This window comes from Trachemys scripta, chromosome 5 (assembly GCF_013100865.1).
Source record: "Trachemys scripta elegans isolate TJP31775 chromosome 5, CAS_Tse_1.0, whole genome shotgun sequence".
NCBI lineage: Eukaryota > Metazoa > Chordata > Testudines > Emydidae > Trachemys > Trachemys scripta.
This window is the reverse complement of record NC_048302.1, coordinates 137530933-137557024: the sequence shown is the minus strand read 5'-3', so window position 1 is coordinate 137557024 and position 26092 is coordinate 137530933. Positions and strand designations below refer to the sequence as shown.

At 50.4% G+C, this 26092-nt stretch overlaps 1 protein-coding gene across 1 annotated transcript in view; it reads left to right on the top strand.

Moving 5' to 3' along the window:
* Window positions 1-21435, top strand: part of VAX2 (ventral anterior homeobox 2) — a 54180-nt gene extending 32745 nt beyond the window's left edge. Inside the window, exon 3 of the mRNA XM_034772168.1 lies at window positions 20419-21435. Within this exon, the coding sequence (XP_034628059.1) occupies window positions 20419-20898 (480 nt within the window). The 3' untranslated portion in view covers window positions 20899-21435. The remainder of the gene's footprint in view (window positions 1-20418) is intronic.
* Window positions 21436-26092: the final 4657 nt, after the last annotated feature.

The window sequence follows — 26092 nt, the reverse complement described above, 5'->3', positions numbered from 1 at the left end:
TGGCCCGAGCCTCCCCTCCCTGCCCCTCTGGGGCTGGCCCGAGCCACTCACCCAATCCTCCTCCCCCCATTCAGATGGCCCAAGCCACTCGCCCAAGCCCTCCTCCCCGCGGGGGTTGCAGACAGAACTTGGACGAGCACCGATGCACATACTAGATAGGGTGACCGTGTTTCCCAAAGGCTGGAACTGGCATTGCTGCTCTCTCTAACCCTGCTTGCCCTGCGCCGGAGCCCTGCCTCCCTCCCTGCACGGGGCTGGCATCGCCACTCGCCCCCCACATGTTCCTCTGCCCCCTATTTGCTCTTGCCAACTGATTAAGTTGTCTTTTGTCCCCAGGAAAAGGCTCTCCAGCTGGTGGCGTGTCTGCTTTCCCCCCACATCCAGCCCTGATAAGGCTGTAGGCCTGAATGCCCCGAGGAAGTTGGCTTAGTATAGGCTGGGATGATTCTGTGTGAGCAGAATATGGTGCCGTTCGCTGTGGCCTGTATTGGATGAGCTGGTGGTGGGGGAGAGGCCTACATTGGGGGGGAGGGGGAGGGAGGAATCAGAGTTTCCAACACCCCCCAGCATGGCCAGTGCTAGCACCGACAGGCCCCTGCACTGGCTCCCCCAGCTGGGAGGCTGAGCTCCCTTCCACCACCCATAGGAGATCCCTCCTGCCCAGACGTGTGGCTCGTTGGTGGGACAGCATGGGGGTGGCTTGTGCTGATGCTCTCTGCGTTTTGCCCGGTCTTTGGGAGCCAGCTCCTAGAGCTGCCAGCTCTCGTCGGCACCGAACTCTTGTAAAAATTGGAGGGTGTGTGTTTATAGAACTGCCCCGAATCAGTGTCAGAGGCAAAGCTGGAGTCGCCCTCTGCATGGGAGGCCCTGATGCCAGCCCAGGATGTTACCAGCCCACACTGTCTGCCGTGACAAGAAACAGCCCTTTAGCTTCTCCAGCCCTTTCCCAGAGGAGCAGGACTTGGCTTGCCCACCCCGCCATCACCCCACCTTGCCAGCAATGTATCCAGAGATGTTTTCACTGAGGAAGGAGAGGCAAATTTCCCCAACAGCAATTCCAAGAAAAATCTGTTTCCAATCGTTCGTTTTGGAACAACAACAAAAATGCAATTTTGTTTCAAAATGAAACTTGTGTTTCAATTTGTTTTCATTTTGATATTATTTTTATTTCTACATTATTCCATGACATGTCGTAGTAGTACGTAATATGACATGTCACGTTATATTGTGACATTGTTGACATATATTAAGACATAATATGATAGTCAAAGTATTCTGATAATTTTATATTATTTTATTATACTTTAAAATCATTATGGGCAGCTGTTGCTTAACACAGATTTAAACATCTTATGTTCTAGACCAGGGTGTCTCTTCTTTGTGTTGTAATGAACCAGTGTGACACTTTCAAGAAGAAAATAAGATAAATACTCAGTGTGTTCATTACAGCAGCAGTTGTTGTCAATATCCTAGACAAATGACTCCAGGTTAACACAAGGAGAGAAGAGGGCAGTGGGTTGTGGTGGTGAGATGGGGCTGTTATGGTTAGGGCCCTGTGACGATCACACTTTCATGGACGGAGTGTAAATCTGAAATTAGCCCAATCCTGAGATTTTCCCAGCAGCCTTTGCTGCTTGGAACACAAGCAGTCGTGGCCTCAGTGGGGAGGCAGGAGCTGGAATCTGCGCAAGCTAGTCTCCGGCTTGGTGCAGCTCGTAGTGTGTCTTCTAGGCAGGGGCGGTGCTCACACAAAAACGGTCGCCAAGTCCCTGCAGAATTGCTGCTCTGACATGCTGCTGCTGCCGTACGCTTTGAGCCACGCTGAGAATGAGACCCATATGTGCGGGTGCCCATTTCCACCTCTCCGTTGTTGGAAAAATCGCAGCAGTTTTGATGAGACTTGGTGGCCGTGCATATTCCATGAAATTCTATCATTAACCCATGACACTGCCGGGATTTTCTTAGGGACCAAACTGTGGTTCTAGGTCTTGGAATGAACGAGTGGTAAAAGAACAGGAAAGATGGCCTGATGGATAGGGGATTAGACCAGGGCCTGCTTCAGGTCCCAGCTCTGCTACAGATTCCCTGTGTGACCATGGATGAGTTACTTATGGTCGCAGTTCAGGACAGTCCCAGTAACTTCAGTGGGGCCTAAATGCTATAATAATGAAAAGTGATTTTTTTTTCTGAATTGGGTTCTAAATCTCTCTGTGCCTGGTCAGTAGAAGAGGGACAATAATTCTGCCTTGTCTTGGGATTGTCTCTTACTAGGTGTATGTGCAGTAGCCACCACAGCGGGGTCTGGATTTTATCTGGGGACTTGAGGTGCTCCTATATGATAAAATCAGGTGCCACCTACATCTAGGGACAGGTGCCCTGTAAGCAGAACATCCAAGCTCTCATTTTGTCCTTTCAAAGGACAAAAAATATCCCTCATTTCTGGTGCCTCTGAGCTTTGATGAATATAGCCAGCAATGAGTTTGGGTTATTTTGACCTCCCTCATCTATTTGAGATATAGCTTTAAACATGTTTCAGAGTAGCAGCCGTGTTGGTCTGTATCCGCAAAAAGAACAGGAATCCTTGTGGCACCGTAGAGACTAACGAATTTATTAGAGCATAAGCTTTCGTAGGCTACAGCCCACTTCATCGGATGCATGAGACTCCAGCAGGTGGCTCCTTTCTGATAGCCAGTGAGGAACCGCCAGCCGAGTTCTCTGAGCAAGCCACTTAGCATCTTCCAAAAACAAGCTTGCAGAGGCCACTAACTGGAAATCTGAACAGCCCTATTCCTGCAAATGCTGCGTAGGGGTATGTGGCATTAGCGCTGCATTTCTCTCCAGCTGGGGACCAACACAAGTCCAGTCACTCCTGTGTGCTTCTCTTCAGAGGTAGTGTGTGTGTGGGGGGGAGGCGCTTGTGATTTTAATTTCTGAGCTTTTCTTGCCCCTCTCTTCCCCTTGATTGTTTATTTGATTTTCCCCTCAGCCCCAGAGCAATTAATGGAAGGATCTGTTGGAAGCGGAACTAGGGGATGGGGGAGTGCAGGGAAGGGCTTTTCACTAGCAGTAAAAATGGGCAATAATGATCCATTCAGCCTTTATTTCCCCTTTCCAACGATGCCTAATTAAGCTGCTAACTCCGACAAGCCCCTTTTCATGGCGATTCCCCCTGCCCCCAACACACCCTCCCAGCAACAGTAAAAGCTCCCCAGAAGGTGACCCTCTCTGCTGTGTCCCCAGGTGATGGTGGGGCTAGGCAGGGAAGGGAAGGAAGTTGGGAGTCTGCCTGGAGTCCCGGTGGGGGGAATGCAGTGTGCCCCCAAATGCATTTCGTCAGCCAGTCTTAACAACCCTAATAACAGGAGTCCCGGCTCCAGCCGCCAGTTGGTCTGTCATAGAAACACGTTTACCTCCCTTGCCTTTCCGCCGCTGGTTGCTGTTGTTTTATTTGTATTGGGGTAGCATCCAGAGGCCCCCTCTGAGATCAGGACCCTGTTGTGCAAGGTGCTATGCACACACATACGAATGGAGTCTCTCCTGCAGAAAGCTCACAGTCCAGCTAGAAGGGATGGGGGGTGGCAGAAAAAACAGAGGTGAAGGGAAGTTGTGTTAATTTAGGTGAAACATCTGAGTGAAAGGTGTTAACATCACCTGGTCACGGTCCAAGATTTGTTTGAAAGAGGGGCTGGGGTTTGGCATACAAAGACTTTAGGCTGCTTAGTACCATGGCGCCATTAAAAATCCTTAACCTTTTATTGAAGACACAGAAAAAGAAGGGGAAGCAGGTAAAGCCTTTGAAATTTAAAGTGATTCCTTGTGTCCTTTCCCATTAGCTGGAGAGAGTTTTTAAAAGGAAACTTCCCCTCTTTGATAGTCTCTTGGATGGCACCAAAGATGGCGATCGCTGTCTTTTTTGGGGAAAGGAGAAGTGAGTTGAGATGGGCTGGAGCTGTTGTTGTTAAAGTCGGATCCTGTTTCATCCCAGGTGGTGGCTGGGATTCAGCTGGAGCTGGTAGAGGTAGTGATGTCATGTGCGTCCCTCTCTCTGCCCTGACCAGCTCAGAACAGGTCTTAGGATCAGGAGGATGAAGGCCCAGAGTCCCAGGAGATGGTGGAGGTGGCAGGCATGATGGTGAAGCTCTTGCCAGTAGCCAATTTTTCTCCTCAAAGTCTCTTTCTTTAAGGACCCCACAAAGGGAGTGGTGGGTGGAATAGCCCGACCCCTCATTATTTTGTCCACCACTTAGGTCTAGTTTCCAACACACCGATTTGTATTTGCTGATTTCTGGTTCCACACTGTTCTTGTTTACTAGGCATGATCTCGACCCAGTCCTTGAATTATACCAGTTAGGAGGCCTTTATTTTTTTGGACTGATTTAGTCTTTTCTGTCTCTTTTTCATACCTTTTCCCATCAACATTTGTTGTCAGAGTTTGTTGTGACGGCTTATAAACTTTCACTCACTTTTTACAGTTAAACTCACAATTATGGTAAATTTGTAGGCCCAATTATCACAACAGTGACTCGTTCAAGTTCATACAGTGGGTGAGTTTCAGAGCTGGGAACCAGGTTCCCCATTGCCCCATCCAATGCAGTGTCCGTTGGACCATGCTTCTTCCCTTTCATTTGTAAGTTAGATTTGTGTGGATTTGAGTAACTCTTGTGGGACGCGAAGTGCTTGTTTATCTGCGCATTAGTATCTGTTGGGGAAGCCAATCCTTCTACTAGAATATTTCTGTGGGTCATCATGCTTAGCATTAAGTGATCTCACCTTGTCTGAATGGCTCTCTGGGCCATCCCGTTACTTGGTGGGTATTTTGGCAAAGAGGTGATGACTGACATGGCTAGGTTTTAGCAAATTCCTGAGGTCCTTTGTCGGTGATCAGAACCTGTGTGATCCTGTGTCCCAGACACTGAGATTTGATGTGGGCAGCTGCCATTCCACATCCTTGTGTTTGTTTGCTTTGAAACTTCCATGAAGTCAGAGTAGTGACCAACTAGCAGTAAATTCAAACAAGTCCTGTCTTTGCCATGGTCGGTCTAGGATCTCCATGACCCTCGCTTGGCTCTTTTATTGGCTGTACTCTTCAGAAGCAATGACGTACCACAATGAGTGAAGAGTCCGTTATCTAAGCACTCAGTCCAGACTGGAGCAAAACATCTCTTGCCCTTTGTTCGCATTTGTTAATACCTGCATGAGGGTCATGTATTTCAGAGTTCCCGAGATTTTAAGACCAGAAAGGACCATTGTAATTATCTAGTCTGACCTCCTGTATAACATGGGTACAGTTTCTGATTTTAGGGTTTAACCAATGAACACCATTAAAAGATCCCAATTATAAAATAAAATAAACATTCCGTGTTTATCCAATAAGCAGCGGAAAAGCACCTCAGATGGTTTTGGTATCTAAGGGCTTGTCTACACAGAGCAATAATGCAGACTACGGGGCGGGGGGAAGTGATTTATAAAGCACACTAACGTGTTGCTTATTAATTGGTCTGTGTAGACCCTTCTGGTGCACATTAGAGGTTCCCTCGTGTGCTTTAACATAGTGCTGTTTGAAAGAGTACTACGTTAAAACACACAAGAGAACATTACAAAGAGATTACTCGTTAGAGGATATACTTTTGTATTGAGCGGTGTATATAATATGCATTAGTTAGTACAGTAGATGCAAAGAGAGCCCCGACATCTACATAAAACTCAAAAATTGCTAAAAATAAACCCTGAAAAATGAAATTAATAAATCCTGAGTGAGGGACGCCCTAAACACAGGCCATCATGCTGGTTGAGCTAGCCCAGGGGTAGGCAACCTATGGCACACGTGCGCTGAAGGCGACACGCGAGCTGATTTTCAGTGGCACTCACACTGCCAGGGTCCCGGCCACTGGTCCGGGGGGGCTCTGCATTTTAATTTAATTTGAAATGAAGCTTCTTAACCATTATAAAAACCTTATTTACTTTACATACAACAGTAGTTTAGTTATATATTATAGACTTATAGAAAGAGACCTTCTAAAAACATTAAAATGTATGACCGGCACGCAAAACCTTAAATCAGAGTGAGTAAATGAAGACTCGGCCCAGCACTTCTGAAAGGCTGCCGACCCCTGAGCTAGCGCGTATCTTTTAGAAAAGTGTCTAATCCTGAATTAAAGACTTGAGGAGATGGAGACTCCACCATGTTCCAAGGTCAGTTATTCCGGTGCTTAATCACCCCCAGTGTTAAAGTTCTGCAGCTTATTTCTAATTTGAATTTATCTAGCTTCAGATTCCAGCCCTTGGGCCTCATTCTGGCTTAGTCTGCTAAGTTAAAGAGCCCTCTACAGTCAGAAATCTCTTCCCCATGTAGGTGATGTAGACTGTAGTCAAGTCACCTCTTAACCTGTGGGATATGCTAAATAGATTGAGCTTCTGAAGTCTCTCACTGTAAGGCAGGTTTTCCAGACCTCGAATCATTCTTGCAGCTCTTTTCTGAATCCTTTGCAACTGGTCAGCGTCCCTTTTGAAGTGGGGACGACAGAATTGAACACAGTACCCGGTAGTGGCCATATATAGAGATAATACCACCTCCCTACTTCTTCTCAATAGTCCCTTGCTTATGCATCCAAGGGCCATGTTAACCTTCTTAATCACAGCATCATCAGCTCATGTTCAGTTGATTATCTACCATCACCTCTATGACCTTTTCAGAGTCATTGCTGTCCAGGATAGAGTCCCCCATCCTGTAAGTGTGACCTGCATTCTTTGCTCTTAGATGTGTGACCTTGCATTTGGTCATATTCAAATAGATGCTGTTTGTTCCCATCATACTGTTTGATCCAGATTGCTCTGTATAAGTGGCCTGTCCTCATCATTATTTTCCATTTCACTCATCTGTGTGTCATTTGCAAACTTTACCAGCAATGATTTAATATTTTTTCCAGATCATTATTAAAGATATTGAATAACAATGGGCTAAGAACTGATCGCAGTAGGGCCCCAGTAGAAACTTCCCCATTGGGTGATATTCCCCAGTTAGATCTCAAGAAATAATTGTATCAGTTAGACAGTTTTTAATCCATTTAATATGGGATGCATTGATTTTGCATAGTGCTGATATTTTAATTATTTGGGATTAAATCAGTTGCCTTATAGAAATCTGCCTATAAGGTCAACGCAGTTACTTTTCTCAACCAAACTTGTCATCTTATCAAAGAACAATATGAAGTTTGTTTGACAAGACCTATTTTCCATAACACCATGTTGGTTAGCATGAATGATGTGACCATCCTTTAATTCTTTATCGAGTGAGAGTTCAAAAAAGAACTAGATAAATTCATGGAGGATAGATCCATCAATGGCTATTAGCCAGGACGGGCAGGGATGGTATCCCTAGCCTCCGTTTGCCAGAAGCGGGGAGTGGACAACAGGGGATGGATCACTTGATGATGACCTGTTCTGTTCATTCCCTCTGGGGCACCTGGCAGTGGCCACTGTCGGCAGACAGGATACTGGGCTAGATGGACCTTTGGTCTGACCCAGTCTGGCCGTTCTTATGTGAGTCTAATATCAGCCATTCCACATTTCTGCCTGAGATCGATATCAGGCTAGCTGGCTTATATTTAGCAGGGTCATCCTGTTTATCTTTTCAATATTGTCACATTAACTGTTTTCCCAATCGTCTGGACCCCGCCCCTGCCCCCAGCTATGCAAAACTGGGTCTCAGTGTATGAAATTCATATTCATCAGTATCACTTTCAGCTAATATTGATCTATTTATTGCACTTGCTCAGTGTAACAAGGTTGGGACTCACCACCGCGGTGCCTCCTACTGGTTACTCCAGGAATTAGCTCTGTCCATTGGAGCGCCCCCTCCTGGTGGTGTCCCATCCATTGCCTCGCCCTTGGTTGGCTTCTGAGCCCACGTCGCTCACCAACTCACTGCGTCCTCTTCTGGACCACTGCCCTCCGGCAGTGCCCCTCAGTCCATCCATATCCCCTTCCGGGGTTTGGGTGATCAGCAGTCCTACAGTCCAGTCACCATGTCCAACCACACCCTCTGAGTCTAATTCCTTCTTATCAGGGATCTGGCGGGTCTATGATGGCCGCTCCCTATGGCCAATGGCTGGGTGTACTGCAAGGGGGGAAATGGGGGGACCCAGGCCCGCCCACTACTCTGGGTCCCAACCCAGGGACCCTATAGTGGCAGCCGTCCTGCCCTCCTTCTCTCCCTCTGTCTGTCCACATCCCTGGGCCGTTTCCCCTTCGACCCCTCGCACCGGCTAGGCCCTTCCCCTCAGGGCCTGCAGCCTGGCAGACACTGGACTGGAGTTAGCTTCTGCTCCCCCGGGGCCTGACCAGCACTGCGCTGTCCCAGGTGCTAGTCTCCCAGCTCTGGAGACAGACCTTCCCCTTTCGAAGGCCTGGGACAGACTACCTGCTCGTTCCCTGAGCAGCCTTTTTATAGGGCTGAGCCTGGCCCTGATTGGCTGCCTCCAACCAAAGCCCTGATTGGCTCCCAATAAGCCCTTCTCCCATTGGCTGTGCGTCTGCACAGGCCCACTGGCCTGCCACGGCCCATACTCTCAGGAAGTGGGCAGCCGCCCCACTACACTCAGGGTGTCTGCTATGTGTAGTATTATTATTAATTATTTGTATTACATTAGCACCTGGGGGCCCCAACTGAGATCCGTCTATCTGTCTGTCTTAGATACTTATCTGACCCCATTACAGTAATATCTGAGCACCTCACCATCTTCAATGTATTTATCCTCACAACACCCCGGTGCGGTGGGGAAAGATCAAGCCCCCATTGTGCCAGGCTTTGTACAAACACCTAATGAGAGGCTGTCCCTGCCCAGAAGAGTTCACAGTCTAAATGAACCAGACAGACAAAGTCTGGGAGGGGAAACCGAGGCACGGAGCAGGAAAGCGACTGGCCTTAAATCACCCAGCAGCTCAGTTGCTTAGCTGGAAATAGAGCCCAGGTTTCCTGAGTCCCTGTTTATTGTTGTGTCCAGGCTGCCTTCCCAGACTATTATTTATATTGTTGTATTATGGCAACACCTAGAGAGGATGGGGAACAATTGGACCTGATTTCTATTGCACGTGGGCCAGACTCTCAGATGCGGTGCGGCCGCTTTGTGTCAAGTCCCTGGCAGCTGGCTACAGAGGTAGCACATCTGGGCCAGAGAAGATCACTCCATGTGAGGGGACTCTCCGACAGCATAGAGATGATTGCACCCTGTCTGTCTGTCAGTGGAACAGGGAAGAGGGGTGGAGCCGGTGCCAAGGGGGCATGGCCTGGATGCCCCTGTGTCACGCCTATCCCCATATATATCTCTCCTGGTCGAACTTACGAGAGTTGAACACAATGACCACGGTCTCCCTTTCGCTCATTCCTGCCTGCCTGGCTTCGGGATCCCCAGGCAGATGCCAGTGACCGACCTCCAGGGATCCATGTCCTTCATGAGATGCACCTGCAGGCAATGCAACAGGCTGCGTGCAATCATAAGGGTTTCAAAGCGAGAGGCCGACGATCACGGCTTGTCACTGCTCGAAGGTCTGATGATGTCGGTCTGCCCAGTACCAGACAGGGTCAATCCCCGGCCGTCCCCTAGGGGAGCGTATCGACTGTCTGTCGCTTTAGGGTCGAGGTTTGTCAAAGAGTTTGTCATTCCTTGCAAATCTCTGCAGGTTGCAGAGCAGACGTTTCAACCATGCCTCTGGATCGGCAGCGGAGCCGGCTCTGCTCAGCTCCCATCCAGAATGCAGGTCATTCTAGACTGCAGTCACCGGGCAGGCGTGCAGCTTGAACAGACATACCTGAGCTAGCTTTAATCCAGCTCGCTTGGGCCAGGAGCAGGGAGGCTGTGGCCGCAGGAGTTTCAGAGCAGGCGCTACAAGCCCATATGGAGCCCTGAGTTTAAGCCCAGAGCCAGCTGGGTGAGAGTGGTCCTGGCCTCAGAAGTGAGCAAGACACGGAGACGGGTGACACCTAGGTATTGTCGACCCCCGGGACAGTGTCGGTGCTTCCCCCCAGCGGCTTCAGGAACAGGGTGACAGAGCAGAACTGGGGGGCAGCATTCAGTGAAAGTCATTGCCGGGGGGGGGCAATTAACTTCCCTCTGTGTCTTTGAAAATATGCTAGAGGAGAACAGCCTGGTGGCCGAGGAGAGGTTATCCAGGGCCACACTGAGTGTGGGCCCACAGGAAGGGTCTCCTCCAGTTTGGGGCTTTGCATGGGATAGGATTCACACCAACTTAAACGGACCCGATCCTCAGCAGGGGTAAATCAGTCCAGCTCCCCGCAAGGCAAAGGAGTTGTGTCACCCCAGCTACAGATGTGGCCAGAATGGCCAAATGGGGCATCATCTCAGGCCGCTGACTTGGAGCTCGAGTTGTCTAGCTTTATGTGCCGCAGCGGGACCTAGGAGCGCTTTTGCTTCTGAGATCTTAACTGACGGTATCAGTATTATTCAGAAGGGACCGTTGTGATCATTTAGACTGACTTCCTGTATAGCACAGGCCGGAGATCTGCCCTGAATTTATTCCTAGAGCAGAAAAACAGCCTGTCTGGATTTTAAAATTGCCAGTGCTGGAGAATCCACAGCCCTGGGTAAATTGTTCCAATGGTTAATTACTCTCACTGTTAAAAATGTATCCCTTATTTCCAGTCTGAATGTGTCTAGCTCCAGCTATTGGATCATGTCAGACCTTTCTCTGCGAGATTGAAGAGCCCATTGTTACATATTTGTTCCCCAGGTAGATACTAATAGACATTCAGCAAGGAGCAGTTCCCACCCCGCAGAGCTTCCATTCTCAGCAGACACGACACACAAAGGGTGCGACAATCCCTGTTTTCCAGATGAGGAAGACCTTGGAACTAAACACTCCTGATTCCCCATTCAGTGCCTTAAGCACCAGACTTGGCTTCCCCTCAGCTGCACATCCTCTTTTCATGGCTTGCATCAACTAACAGGAATATTTTATTTAAATTGCATGGAGAAATGCACCTTGATTTGGCTTTTCATCTGCAGCTGTAGAATTACACCAATATATGGGGTTTATCTTTTCGGTAGCTTTCCTCTGTATTACCAAATTCAACGTTTACTTTACCTGCTGGATTTTTTTCTTGGTGGGTTAGAGTTACTGGTTTGTCTGTTTGGGTGCAAATCTAGAGATGCTTTGGTGAAGTTTAACCGGGATCAGAATGCAGACTTTAAAGTCGTGTTCTCCTTCCCTCAATCCTAGGTGTTCTCTGACATCCAAGAATTCTCCTGGCTATGTCTATACTTTCCATTGGCAGTTACCAGTAAACAGCTTTTTAACTAACTGCTTAAGTTAGCAGGTTTCCAGGTGGTTTATGTGCATTTACTTTGTAGAAAATTATTGGCCCAGATCCCCAAAAGGGATACGATTTTTAAAAGCAATTGTCAGAGTTTGTTGTCTTTCGATATTTTATTGCTTGACTATGAAACGAGTTTTGCCTTTGAATTCCATACCATTTCCTTAGCTACGGGGCTCTAGATCTTCCTTGGAAAAACACCATGCAGTGCTCCAGTCCCTAACTTAAAGGCTACAGCTCTGCCATGAATGCTTAGCAGCATCCACCGCTCTGAACCAGTAACAAGACGGAGATTTGTGTCTCTGTACCTTTAATGGCAAGACAGGCCTTGGAAACAGGATTTTTCTTTTCAGAAGCATTAATGACAAATGTGACCTGATGCTGGGCAAATGTTTCTCTCATCTCGACGGCACTGAGTGCACTGGAATTATTCACTTTTCAGGAAACCTTTTATTCCTCTTCTGAACAGCTGATTCTTTTTGAGAAAGTGCCAGATGTTAGCGAGCTGTTTACTCTGTGCAAAGTCACTTAGAGCCCGTCTTCAATCCGCTGGCTCTGTAGATACCCAGGGCTTGGGTTCAGGAGAAATGAGATTCCTGAAGCAGTGTGTAGCTGTGCGGTGCCTCACCGGCGCGGCGCCTCCTGCTGGTCATCCAGGGAATTAGCGTTTCCAGCCTCCGGAGCGCCCTCTGCAGCCCGGTGTCCCGTTTGCCGCTGGGCCCGAGTCCCTCTTGGACCCTGGTGCCCTTTTCCTCTGAGGTGCTTCCCCATGGCAGTACCCCCACAGATCTGGGTCTCCCCTCCCCGGGGAACCCCCACGCTCTATCCCCACCTCGCCTCAATCTATGGCCGCTGCCAGTCATCACCTAGCCCCCGATCCCTGAGGCAGACAGCAGCGTAAGTGCCACTCATCACCGGCAAGGGGGTTTGGACCTACTGCCTCTGCCTGCCCTTGGGCTGCCCCTCTGCAACCCCAGTGCCTTTGTGTGGCCTTTAACAAGGCCAGCAGCCTGGGGACTTTCTAGGCCCGAGCTCCGCCGCACCTCGAGCCTTCCCCCAGCCCTGCTGCAGTCTCGGTACCCTGCTCAGCTCCTAGCAGCCAGGCCCATCCCTCTCCACATCTAGAGAGAGACTCTGTATGCTCCTGGCCCACTGCCCTCTTATAAGGGCCAGCTGGGCCCTGATTGAGGCGCGGCCACATCTGTGGCTGGTTCCCCAATCAGATGAGGCTTGTTGCTTTCCCCAGCAGCAGCCCTCTCGCCGCCTCAGCCCTCTCCCAGGGCTGATTTCAAGCCCTTCAAGGCAGTAACGGGTCGCCACCCCGCTACACAGTGTATCTAATGTATTTAAACTTCTCTGGCCCCCTTATCGTATATCTGAGCAGCTCCTACTCTTCAATGTACTGATTCCTCACTACAGCCTCACAGTGCTATTATCCCCATTATACAGATGACTTGCCCGAGGTCATACAGAGCCAGGAATTCAGCTAGGTCTCCCAAGAGCCAAACTAATATCCTAACGAATGGACCATCCTTCCTCTTCTACTGAACCATCCAGACACACGTTGCATGGACATAGGGCATTCCACATACATGGCTCTCTGCCCAATATCTTGTAGATCTAGACCTGTGTGTAGCTGGGACTTAAATATTTGTGTGAAAAAATCTCCAATCATCTTGGCATGTAAGCCCCGTTTACCAGCCCAAACCTTGTGCATGGCAAAGTCTGAGTTGGAATTTTCCATGGGCTTATGCTCGAGGGTTATAGCAGATTCAGAACAATGTCCCTTTTTAAAGAATTGCTATGGGGTATTTGCCTGGATTCCTGGATCTGAGTTCTGTAGGGACTAGTTTGAGCTGACGTTGGTGGAACAAAGATTATAAAGTCAGGGACAAGTGTCATACCTGAGTATCTGTACTGTGTTTAGGGATGCAATGGGAGCCTTTGGTGAGGGATGAAGTGCTGATTCTGAAAGGGGAATATGTTCTTTATTTGTGAAGTGTATTTTGAAGCCCATAGAGGCTGGCAAAGTCTCAGAGCAATCTAGGAGATCAGAAGTGGGTTCTGCTAGACTAGAACATAGAAATTTCCACACCAGATCAGATTGGGGTCCATCTAGTTCAGTAATCTGCCTCCAGCATTGACCAGCACCAGCCAGTTGAGATGAAGCCCCTTTGTTCTGGACAGTTATGAAGTGGGGAGGGATAGCTCAGTGGTTTGAGCATTGGCCTGCTAAACCCAGGGTTGTGAGCTCAATCCTTGAGGGGGCCATTTAGGGATCTGGGGCAAAAATCAGTACTTGGTCCTGCTAGTGAAGGCAGGGGGCTGGACTCGATGACCTTTCAAGGTCCCTTCCAGTTCTAGGAGATGGGATATCTCCATTAATTTAAAATTTAAGTTGCATGCTGCTGGGGGAAGTTTCTTACTAGCTAGAGTTGATTGGGAAATGATTTTTCCCCCTGTGAAATATTCATAGATTGGAGTCATCGAGTCTGACCTCCTGTATAACTCAGGCCAGAGAACTTCGCCACAGTAATCCCTAGAGCAGAGCTTTTAGAAAAACATCCAATTCCCATGAAACCCAAACCAAAGCCAATTGTTATGTTTGTTTATGTCAAAAATTCTCTCTGAAATTTGGCAGGTTTTCATTGAAAAACCCAAAATACTGAGAATCATTGCAATTGAAAATGGAGCATTGGGGGGTTAAAACAGAAAAGTTTTGATTTTCAGTAGCCAAAAATTGGGGGGAAATATATATATATTTGGTGTTTTCAGCAAATTTTTGACAAAAATGGACATTTTTCCCCGCAGAAATATCCTTTTTGTCAAAAATGTTTTGATGGAAATTTTCTACCAGCTCTATCCCTAATCCTAGCTCTTCAGAAGATGGGTCATTGTCTGAGGCATGAGGACTGACATCTTGTAAAATTTTTACTCTAACTCATATATCTGCTATTATTTTTATCCACATAGGGCTTTGTTATCAAAAGATCGCGGCTCCCACCTAGCACTAGAGTTGCCAGACTGACGACTCTGTTTCATGACAACTTTCGAGGTTTAGAGATTTGATTTTGTTTTGCGCTGGAATGAAACCGAAACCTTTCAGCCGTTTCCATGAAACAGAATTGTGTCAAAATGTCTTGGGTTGGGCTCAAAAAGGTCCAGTTTTCTCTCTCTCTGGAAGTGACCAGAGAGTTCACCCTGCACCTCAGAAACCTTCCCATCAAAAACGTTGTTAACTTCGAGATCTTCCCATGAAACATTTCTGCTTCGACGAGACACCATTGTTTTCTATGAAAAAATGTTTAATCAAAAATGCGCCAACTGGGACCAAAAGAAGTGGCCGGGTCAACAGGCCCAATGCATGATGTGTGCTGACTCTGAGCACTTTTGAAAACTTGACCCCACTTGTGGGTGCCGAGGGCTTGATGTCCTGACTCCAGAGCTCTTCTGTAAGTCTGCCCCTAAATAGCTCATTCTTTTTATATCCTGTTAAGTTATTTGTAGGGGTGGGTGAATTATTCATAGCAAACCGCTTGTTTGTCTAACCGAGCCCTCCTTGTACGTTGTCTGTCCACTGATCCCAGATTTGACAATCGTCTCTCTCGTCTGTCTCTCTGTTCCATATGGAGCACAGAACCTTCCCCACTGCCTTCCATCTCTGGTCGCCTGCGGCTACAGCCGTAGCTTCTTCCCATGTCGTTTTAACAGTACTATTGACATTATAATAATTACGCTGTGGCCCACTATCTTCTTCTGAACCCATCCTAATGTTCCCGAGTTATTTTTTCGCGACCTTGTACATTGTTCAGAGGTCTCCATTGAACTGTCCGCAACGATAGCCAGGTGTTACCCCTCAGGGGTTCCAGTTAATTTAGAACCCAGCGAGGCAGTTCCGTGTGGATCGCTTTGCGCTTGTCGATACAGACTCTCAGCTGCTACCGGCCTGCCCATTCACCTGGCTTTGTGAACCTTTCCTGGAGTGCCTTCCGATCTGATTGACCCACATCATTCAAGGCATCAAGAATCTATTTATAGTGTTACAAATCCCTGGCCCAGAGGACTTCACAGGTATCTCTATGCTGTGTATACACCTTGGCCTCTCTGGACTTTACAGTGATAGAACGCCGATCCTTCTGTCCCAGTACAGTTTCCTCTTAGCTAGTGTGATAGACCCAGGCCAGTTGGGAACAGCAGAGTAGCAGAAGGGAGATATACTGGCCACTGGATAAGTAGTTTTCTGTTCCCTGAGTGACCAGAGCAGGGGTTGCTCCAGGCTAATAGACCACCTGACTCCAATTAACCTGCTAAGAGTCAGGTGAGGCAGTTAAGCACCTGACTCCAATTAAGGCCCCTCTGATGCTATAAAAGGGCTCACTCCAGTCAAGCCAGGGGGAGGAAGTGTGTGTGAGGAACTGGGCGCAAGAGGTGTGCAAGAAGCTGAGAGTGAGAAGACATATTGCTGGAGGACTGAGAAGTACAAGCGTTATCAGACATCAGGAGGAAGGTCTGGTGGTGAGGACAAAGAAGGTGTTGGGAGGAGGCCATGGGGAAGTAGCCCAGGGAGTTGTAGGTGTTGTGCAACTGTACCAGGAGGCACTCTAGACAGCTGCAGTCCACAGGTCCCTGGGCTGGAACCCGGAGTAGAGGGTGGGCCCGGGTTCCCCCCAAACCTCCCAACTCCTGATCAAACACAGGAGGAATTGACCTGGACTATAGCTCCTATCAGAGGGGAAGGTCTCTGGACTGTTTCCTGATCCACAGGGTGAATCTGTGAAGCGAGCAAATCCGCCAATAAGCGCAGGACCCACCAAGGTAGAGGAGGAACTTAGTCACACTAGACAAACAGGGTGTTTGCCTTTGTATTGTCCTTGAGAACAAACTGATTTACAAGCCCTAAATCACAGTGAAACTGGTTTGGTGAACACCACAAAACTAAGAGCATAGGGAAAGGGCGGGCCAGTGGTTAGCATGCTAGTCTGAAGCTTTGCAGGTGTGAGTTCAATTCCTACCTCTTCCACAGCCTCCTTGGTAAGTCATTCAGGCCTAGATCTGTAAAGGAGATTTAGGTGCTCAAATCTCATTGACAATCAGTGGATTTTGATTCCTAAGGGCTTAAAACACTTTAAAAAATGAGCTTTTGGCATTGTGACGCTTTACAAATCTGGCCTTAGACTCTCTCTGTGCCTCAGTTTCCCATGTTGGCAATCTCATACCTCAGCCTCCAGTTCAGTAAGGGAGTCTCTGAGGCTTGTGAACCATCAGTGCACTAGCCCAAGGCCAGCTAGCACGGGTCTGTCTACCTGGGCTTGGAAGCTCGCCCGTGGCTGCAGGGTAGACACACCCAGTTTGCTGCTGGAAGGTTATCCAGAATAATAGCACATGGAAGGCTTTGTTTGAGTGCCCTGCGTTGTTACTGTAGGGTTAGCTTAGCCAGGCCCTTTTGTTATTGTAGGGTTATGTGAGCCATGTTGACCCTACCAGAGAAAAGAGCACAGAAACTTTGTATTTATACACGGAAATATACAGACCTTTCTAAACAGTGACATTTGATGCAAGCCTGGGCACCCCAGCTTCTGGTTGCATTCCTTTCAGTCCTGTTATCTACAGGGCTTTTTTTCTCTTTGGTGGAGGGGACATCAACCACCATCTAACCAGTTCAAAGAACAGATAGCCAGGCTGGGCAGGGATGGTGTCCCGAGCCTCTGTTTGTCAGAAGCTGGGAATGGGCGACAGGGGATGGATCACTTGATTCCCTGTTCTGTTCATTCCCTCTGGGGCACTTGGCATTGGCCACTGTTGGTAGACAGGATACTGGGCTAGATGGACCTTTGGTCTGACCCAGTCTAGCCGCTCTTATGTTCTTATGTAGATACGTGCCTCTGAATCTGCTTCCTAACAGAAAGAAAAGAGATGACTGAGCCAGACACATGGCTTGGGAAGAAGCCACTTCCCTTCCACCACTGCGAGCCCCGGCCGTGCCCTGCCTCTGGCCTGTTAATCAGGGTGAATAAAAACTGACTTAAAAAAAAAAAAAAGACTCTAAATCACTGTAAGTTGAGTTTTATAACTGCTTAAACAACTCTAGATAGATATGGGGTATCCTCCCGGTGTGCAAAAAGAGGCACCATTTTCAGTGTAAACGCTCTATTTCGTTAAGATCGGTGTGTTTTAATGGTTACCAACCAATGAATAAACCTGGTTTTAGGAAAAGAACTAAAAAGCACAGAGGCAAAGCTCAATAGAAACCAAGGTTTCCTGCCTGCTGATTTAAAGCAGGGTTAAACCGGGTGATTTAAATCACTTTGATTTAGACCCACCCACCCCGCTATTAAAGGGAGCAGCGAATGTAAATCACCAGGCATGGGGAATGAGCCACTTAGATCTTTAATTACCTCCTTGCATCCTTATTTGTAAGTTTGTCCGGCCCTGAGCGGTGCTGAGCTCCCACTCAATTGAACGGGAATGTATCCGGGCGCTCCGCACCTTGCAGGACTGGGCTCCCTGTGGGTTTCACGCTGGCGAAAGGGGCAGGATTGAGAGCCCTGGGAAATGAAACCCACTAGTTATCCCCAGGAAGGACAGAGTGTGGGGCATGCTCCCCCGTCCCCCACAGCCCAACCAAAGTGTCTCCTTGCCCCTGGCTCAGAGGAACCAAGCCTGGGGGGGCAGAAGGGGCTCAGTGTCTGTGGCCTATTCAGTTTGTCTCCTGAGCCCCCAGTTCCCACCCCCGTTTATCCCCAGTGCTGCTTAGAAACGGGGAGGGTCCTGCCCAGCCCCGTGCAGGGAATTCCCCAAGAAGCTCTTGCTTTGTGGGCGAGGGCATGCAGGAACCAGGGCTGATCCCAATGAATTGAGAGGAATTTCCCCCTCCCCAGGTTGCCAGGCCCGCCCCTCTAGCCCCTCGCTGATCCCAGGATTGTGCCGCTGGCCCCAGAAGGAGACACTTTTCTCCCGGAGATCTCAGTGCAGCTCCAAACTGGCCACTAGGCAGTGCTAGGGAGGGGCAGCAGGTGGGTGCCCTTGACCCACCTGCTGGCCCTTCAGGTGAGCTTTGGACCTCCACAGTGTGGTTCTTGAGGTCCTGTCTCAGCAGTTATAACCTCTGTCCACAGGCCTGCGCCGTTCAGCCCAGAGGGTATCGTCTATGGGATTTGCCTAACAGTGGCCAGTGCATGTTGCTTCGATAGAAGTTACAGGCCCCAGCAGGCATCAGACTGTGCTATATCGTGGGAGAGGGGTTTCCCTCCTGACCCCAGCTGGTCTGGTGCCCTGGAGCATGAGAATCCGGAGCCCCTGTCCCGCCTGTCTTAGTAGGTGTCACTGCAGATGCTATTCCTGCCGTATAAATCTCCCAGGCTTTATCTAAGCCTGCTAAGCCACTTGCCTCACTATTAGCTTGGGAGAGGGTCCAAGACCCGCTCCTTGCCCGTGGTCCGGCAGCTCAGTGCAGCAGGTCTGCGGTGTCAATGGGTATGATGATGCGAGTCACTGACGGTCCTGCTGGCATGATTTGTCAATGACATGGGTGAGTGAGATGCTCACTGCCCACAGTGCTAGAATTTAAACACGTCTGACTGTCCATCCATCCATCCAACCGTCCCCATCCATACCCCCGCCTCATCCACCTCATCTCTCTCCCTATACAGACCCCTCCTTTGTCTGTCTTTCTTTCCATCTCCTCTCTCTTCCTGGCATCTCGGTACCCGGCTCTCGCGCTGTCGCGCTTCTCTATCACGGGCACAGTCAAGTGGGTCCTCGGCCCTTTGGCGTCTAGGCAGTGAGGTCAGAGCAGGCCTAGGGTCGGCCACGGGTCAGAGGCAGCGTAGCAGGAGGAGCTGGTTGCTCTAGAGTGGCTGGGCTGCCTGGATTGGGAGGAAAAACAGAGACTTGGGATTTCGCAGGGCAAGTGTCATCCAGGGGTTGGAGGAAGAGCCTGCGGTTTTGGTGTATCTGGAGCCTACTCAGCCTTAACCCCAGCCCCACTCCTTAGTTCAGTGAGAGGCGGCCCTGCGCTGAGAGCTTCCACTCTGGACATCTCCAGAGTCCAGGCATGTCCACATCCGGGGTCTGGTTCATAGATGTCCAGGTCAGCAGAGGCCGTTATGATGATCTCGTTTGACCTGCCGGACACAGGCCAGTGAATGCCACGCCCTGAGTCCTTCTTCAAGCCCATACCTTGTGGTCGAGCTAGAGTGTGTCTTAGAAAGAGACACCAATCTTGCTTTGGACAGTCCCCAATGGAGAATCTGCCACGTCCCTGGGTTTGGCCTGGGACAGGCCACGTCCTCAGCTGCAGAGGTCGGTTCCAGATCCAGAAGCAAATCCACCAGAGTTCGGGGCTGCTCCGAGGTCTGGGTTGTGCCCATCTCTCTCGCTCGCTATTTCTATCCGGCCATCGCATTGCACTCTGGGTAAATGTGCTGAGCGGCGAATGGGATCCCTCCTCCAAAGAGCTTGCGGCCTAAAGGGACAATGGACACAACCTAGGGATAGCACATCTGCTGGATCCATTGATCCCTCCACCTGCCACGTCCGCCCTTGAGAGCTCCATGTCACAGGAGCATCGTCTCCCCTGGAGGGACACAGCGTTTGCCATGGAGGGTCTTTTGCTCCAGATGTTGCTATCCCCTGGTGGCTGGAGACCATTGTCTCTGGCTCCTGGGAAGGGGACTGGGTGACTGGGCTGCTGAATCCGTTTGCTCTAGGATGTTTAACACGTTATGACTGTCTCTTTCTCTCTCTCTTTTCCCATTCCCTCCTTTTCTCTCACCCCCTCTTTCTCTCTCTTTTCCCATTCCCTCCTTTTCTCTCACCCCCTTTCTCTCTCTCTCTTTTCCCATTCCCTCCTTTTCTCTCACACCCCTTTTCTCTCACCCACTTTCTCTCTCTCTCTTTTCCCATTCCCTCCTTTTCTCTCACACCCTCTTTCTCTCTCTCTTCCTTCTGCCTTTCTTGCTTGGCTGCTCTTTCTTCTTTCCCTACTTCCCATTGTGTGCTCTCTCCCCATTCCCCCTCGCCTCCTTCACCCTGTTTTTCTCTCTTTTCCACTTCTGCTCCACTCTGTCTGTCTCCCGCCCCCCGCCCAGGTGAAAGTCTGGTTCCAGAACCGGCGCACCAAGCAGAAGAAGGACCAGAGCAGGGACTCTGAGAAACGCTCATCCTCCACCTCTGAATCCTTCGCCACGTGTAACATCCTCCGGCTCCTGGAACAAGGGAGACTTTTGTCCGTGCCGGCCCCTTCCAACTTGCTCTCTCCAAATTCGAATCCCATCGGGAGCCCCGCCGGGAATGGATCCAGCCTGGCTCCCTCTGGCACCACCTCGCCTGGGCTGAGCAGTGGAAACAGCCCTCCTGGGACAGGAGCCTTCAGCCTGCAGGTCCCGTCGCTAGCATCCTCCTCTTCCTCACCCAGGCTCCCTGCCACCCCGCTCTGTTTCAGCGGCCCGCTCCTGGGAAGCCTGCACGAGCTACCTAGCGGCTACGGACTGGGGAGCTCTGCCTTTGAGCCTTACATGCGGCTGGAGAGGAAAGACAGTCCCATACCCAGCAAGAAGCCGAGTCTTTAACTAAAAACCAGTGTCAAAATCATCCCCACCCCCCGCCCCCACCCCGTCTCCCGCATGGGGCTGTTCTGTGGCCAGTGGAATTGCAAAGCCCGTTGACCAAATGTCCAGGTGACGTGCGTGTGACTGTGTCTTCCTGTCACGGAAATAAAAATACAGCTGCAGGCAACACCCTGTTTGACATGCTCGACTCGGCAGGGTTCCCTGGGGAGACGCACAGGGAAACCGCTGCTGCTGGGGGCCCCCCCGATCCCAGATTGCTAGAGGGTCAAAGGCGCCCCTCTTCAGGGTGCCAGCCAGGTAGTATTTATACACAGATGCTCTGTCTCTTGCCGTCAGGGCCAGGCTGGGGGAGCGAGGGACGGGGGAAGGTTTGCTGGCACCATGTGTGTTATTCTGACTTTGCCATGGAGTGAGACTGCGCGGTCGCTGTCTGATCTATTCGATTGCAGGCGCCCAAAATCACCCAATACCCTGGATGTGGAGCCAGACCTGGACTGAGGCCAAGTGGGACAGGAAGCCCCAGGCAGCTAAAGCCAATCCCGGGGGGTGGGGGTTGGGATGTTACAAAATTCAGGAGCGGGGTGTGACGTTGGAAGAGCAGCTCCCCGCTGATTAGAGAGGCAGTGCGAGCTAGTGGTTAGAGCAGACATGGGCGTCAGGGGTCCTGGGTGCTATTCCTGGCTCTGCCTCTGGGCAAGTCCCCATTTTGTGCCTCAGTTTCCCCATCTGTAAAGAACTTTGTGCTCCTTTGTTTAGGTGGCTTGGGAGAGTTTGGGGAGCCCGGCGCAGGAGGGGGAGGCTCAGAGTCCAGTCTCTGTGGTCTTGCCTTAATCTGTCCCTGTTGCACGTGAGGACAGCACTACCCTCGCTTGGTTTGTTAATCCCATCAAGCTAGTGGGGTGTGCTTGAAGGAGGAAGCAGGTACTGTACATACAGGCTGGCATTTGTGCCAATGATCCTTTCAGTCCCCCCCACCCACACACACCAGCACTTTTGGCACAGAGAAGAGTGGGACTCAGAGAGCCCCTTGCACGGATCCCAGCCCCCCCTCACTGTTCTTCTGCACTGCAGCTGGGCCTGGGGGCCTCTGGCAGAACTTCTGCAGCAGTGCAAATGCAGGTACCAGAGCAGCAGCTTTAAGGACCCAAAACTTTGCCTCCCCCCCAGGCCCAAAAGGGGTGTGTGGTGTTTGGATCAGCAGCCGTTGGCTTTTGACAGGGTATATCCAGCACTGACAGCTTGCCCAGATGGGAAATGAATGGGGAGCCCTACAGATTGTATACAGCTTCTTAACAAACAATCTCTGGAGAGTCATCACTTTTATGTATCACACCAACACCCCAATGTCCATGCCCACTTGCCAAGCAGGATAATAAACACCGCTCCCAGGACGGCTGCCAGCCTGGATGATACGGCTGCTAGAAAACACCTCTATGCAGGGCTGTTAACTAACGTGACTCACGTTTTTACGGCTTTTCTACTAGGGACATGGGAAAAGAGCCTAAGACCCAAACATTTCCATGTCAACCAACAGTGACAGCATGGGGGTTAGTCATTAAGGCCCAGACCCTCAATGGTATTTTGGTGCCTATGGGAGTTAGGCACCTCAATCCCTTTGACGATCTGGACCTAAGCCTTTAGCAAGAGCTTTTCTGACCCTTAAGATCACTCAGATGGTGTCGGAAGATTGAGGCTGGTCCGTGCCTTAAAGAGATGCCACCCGTGGAAAGTTTGTCAGTTTCGAACAATCCAAGTTCAAAGCAACTTGGGAATTTTCCTCCCTCCTCCCATGACAATTTTTGACCAAAATGAAAATGTTTCAGGTTTTGGCTAAAAATGCTTGGCTGTAGAAAACCAGCCTTTGTAGTTATTTGGCGGGTGGGGGCAGAGAGGGTTTAACTAAATGCTCAAAACATGGAAAATGGGCATTTCCCGTGGAACGTCCTGCAGTAACAGAAAGCCAGTTTGCGCCGCAAAACGGTTTGGATTGAACATTTTTGAGCATTTCTCGTTCAATGTCGTTTCAGGCACGACTTTGACCCCACGTGCCGCGGGCCGTGTCAGTCACCTGTTCTTACTGTTTTAGAAACCTGTGAAAGAGGGACACAAACAACAGGTGAAACAGACTAAGTGACTGGACAGGGGACAGCCTGAAAACGACTGTACAGAAATTGTTATCAAATGCATGAAGCAACCAAACTGAAAAGCAAAAATTGAACTTGTTTTCCTGTCTCATCCCTCGCAGTTCTCGCTTGCGTGGTGTTACTGTGACTACAGTGGGTGAAGGGTTTTCAGAGAGAAGAGAAATTGCTGGTACAGTACCCCGGTAACTGGAACTTACAGGTGGGATCAGGAGAAAAAATTGTCATCCAGATTTTGAACCCTCCCAAATTCAGACCCAGGTTTGGGTTCAGCCCTCTAGCAAGTGGGAAGCGGGCGCAGGCCTTTACAAAAGGGTTTCAAAAGCCCCCTGAGGCTTATTGGAATGTGGAACTTCGGTTCTGGCCCATTTCCCAGCAATGGGGATCAGACTCAGAAGCGTTTCTCCAGACTCCCCAGGCAGTGGTAGTTCAGATCAGATAATACCCAGATTCAAACCACCCTTGATCTGGTTCTGTGAGGCCCAATGAACGCTGGGCAGTGCTAAACCCAAAGCCACCCTGTTTCCCTCCCCCCATCTCTAATTTAATCTCCCACCATGGCCTTGCTCCCGCCCTGTCTCTTTGCCGATGCAACTGGCACAATAAGCGACTTCTACGGCTTTGCCACAGACACCCAGGGGTGTGTGACGTCCTGCTGATGGGCCTGACTGATCAGAGTCGAGGCTGGCCAGGACTCCTGTCTGCCTGTCCATCTGGGTCCTGGGAATAGGGAAATAGACACAGAAACAGGCCGAAAGCCGGTGAACCCAGGATGTGTGGGCTGTGTCAGAGGGAAGAATGGCTGTGAGAACACAAGGGCATTATTCGCAATGGGCCCGATCCTGCAGTCCTGACTTGGGGCCAAACTCCCATTGACCCCAGTGGGAGCTGGGCTGGCCTGCTGAGCACTTGCAAGTTCCTGCAGGATTGATGGGGTTGTGGGCGCTCATCGTCAGTACCTCTCAGAATCGGGCCCAGATGGAGGGCCTGATCCTGGCATTCACTCTTACGCTCCTGCAAGCAGCCTTCTGGACGTCAACAGGCTTCTTTATGCGAGACGACTTGGAAGGGCTTCAGGATTTCCTCCTGCTCTCTTGGCTCCCTTGCAAACCTAGGTCCTGATCCTGCAAGCGGCTGAAGTCCCACTGGCTCTGAAAGAGATTTGGGGGGGGCGGGAGACTAATCAGCTGAACACGAACTCCCAGTGTGGCCAAAAGGGCCAAGGGGGACCCGGGGTGCATAACCAGAGGAATCTCAGGTAGGAGCAGAGAGGTGATTTTACCTCCCCATTTGGCACGGGTGCGACCGCAGCTGGAATCCTGGGCCCAGTTCTGGCGCCCACCATTCAAGAAGGAAGTTGATAAATTGGAGAGGGGTCAGAGAAGAGCCAGGAGAAGGACGAAAGGTTTCAAAAACTGCCTTGTTGTGATAGACTCCAGGAGCTCAGTCAATTTAGCGTAACCAAGAGAAGGCTCAGGGGTGAGTTGATGACACTCTATAAGTACCTACGTGGGGAACAAATATTTAATAACGGGCTCCTCCGTCTAGCAGAGGAAGACCTCACAGGAACCAATGGCTGGGAGTTGAAGCTGGACAAATTCAGATTGGAATAAGGTGTAAATTTTGTAATGGAGGGTAATTAACCATTGGAACAATTGACCAAGGGCCGTGGTGGATTCTCCAGCACTGACAGTTTTTGAATCAAGATGGGATGTTTTCCTGACAGCCTCGGGTCTAGGGATTATTTCGGGACAGGTCCCCGGCCTGGGCTATGCAGGAGGTCAGACTAGATGGTCACATGGTCCTATCTGGCCTTGGCATCTGTGGCTTTGATGGCAGGTGTTGGGCCGCACAGGCCTTCAACTGGCCATTGACAAGTCACAGGTGCCACCACCCCCACCCTGATTGTAAACTAGGGCCCGATTCTGAGCTGCCCCTTTGAGACCAATGGCTTCCATGAGGCCAGGATTTGGCCTGTGGCGTATTGTGCTTGGATTGCTGTCTGCCGCTTAGCATGGTGTTTGGCCTGGCCTGGCCTTGCTATCTGTAAGGGGTTCCCCCCGCCTCATCCCTCTCTCCCACATCCTGTCACCTCTCGGGCTCAGAGCTCAGCGGACGCTGCTGAGTCTCCCAGCGAAGGCTCTTTTGCCATGAGGTTGCAGATGGGTTTGGGGCCTGGAGGGTCCCTTTGGTGCTCCCAGCAGCCTGCATTAAAGGCCCGGCTTTGGGAAGCAGGAATGGATCGAGCCAGACCCATCGCTATTTTGGCCTGGTAGGGCCCAACAACCCCCACTTCCACAGCCCCCAAACCCAGCACTTCTGCTCGTGCTCAGGGTGTCCCTGCATTGGGGTGATGAGGAGGGGGTGGAGTTTGGAGGCTAGGGCACATCCCACTGCCTAGCACCCAGGTGAGGCCCTGCCCGCTGGGCGGAGCCCAGGTCACTTTATCTCCTGACACCCATGCAGACTCGCTCACCCGGTTGGAGCTTTGCGCAATATTTGCCGAGTCTTGGGAGCCGATGGGGGTGGGTGGGGTGGCAGGGGTGTGTGTGCAAAGATTAGCCCTTACAGGGCTCACGTTCTGCCCAGGGAATCCTTAGCAAGGTGCCAGTTGACCTCGCCCGCCTGGCACCCCGTCCAGTGCCCACTGAGATCCCAGCTGCAAATGCCTTGTTGATTTCAGGGAAGTGACGCCGCTGTCACCCTGGGCAGGATCTGCCCTGGATGTTTGGGGGTGGGTGGGTTTCCCCTGCGATCCTGTCAGCGATTGTGTGTGCAGGGTGGGAGAGAGAGGTCATGGGAGTGGGTGGTGCGGTGACACAGGGCAGGATGGGGACTGAGGTGATATCCTCAAGACCAGGATTGATGACACCCTGTGGCAACTGGGATGGGAGGAGCTCCTTGAGCTACACACTAACATGGGTTCTGTCTGATTTGCACCCCTTGTTCCTTCCCAGCTGTCCTGTTCCCTCTCTCCAGCTCCTCTTTTTATCTTCATTTCCCCCCCTTTCCCCTCCCCCTCTAGCTGCATCCCCCGTCCCCTGCTCGGCTCT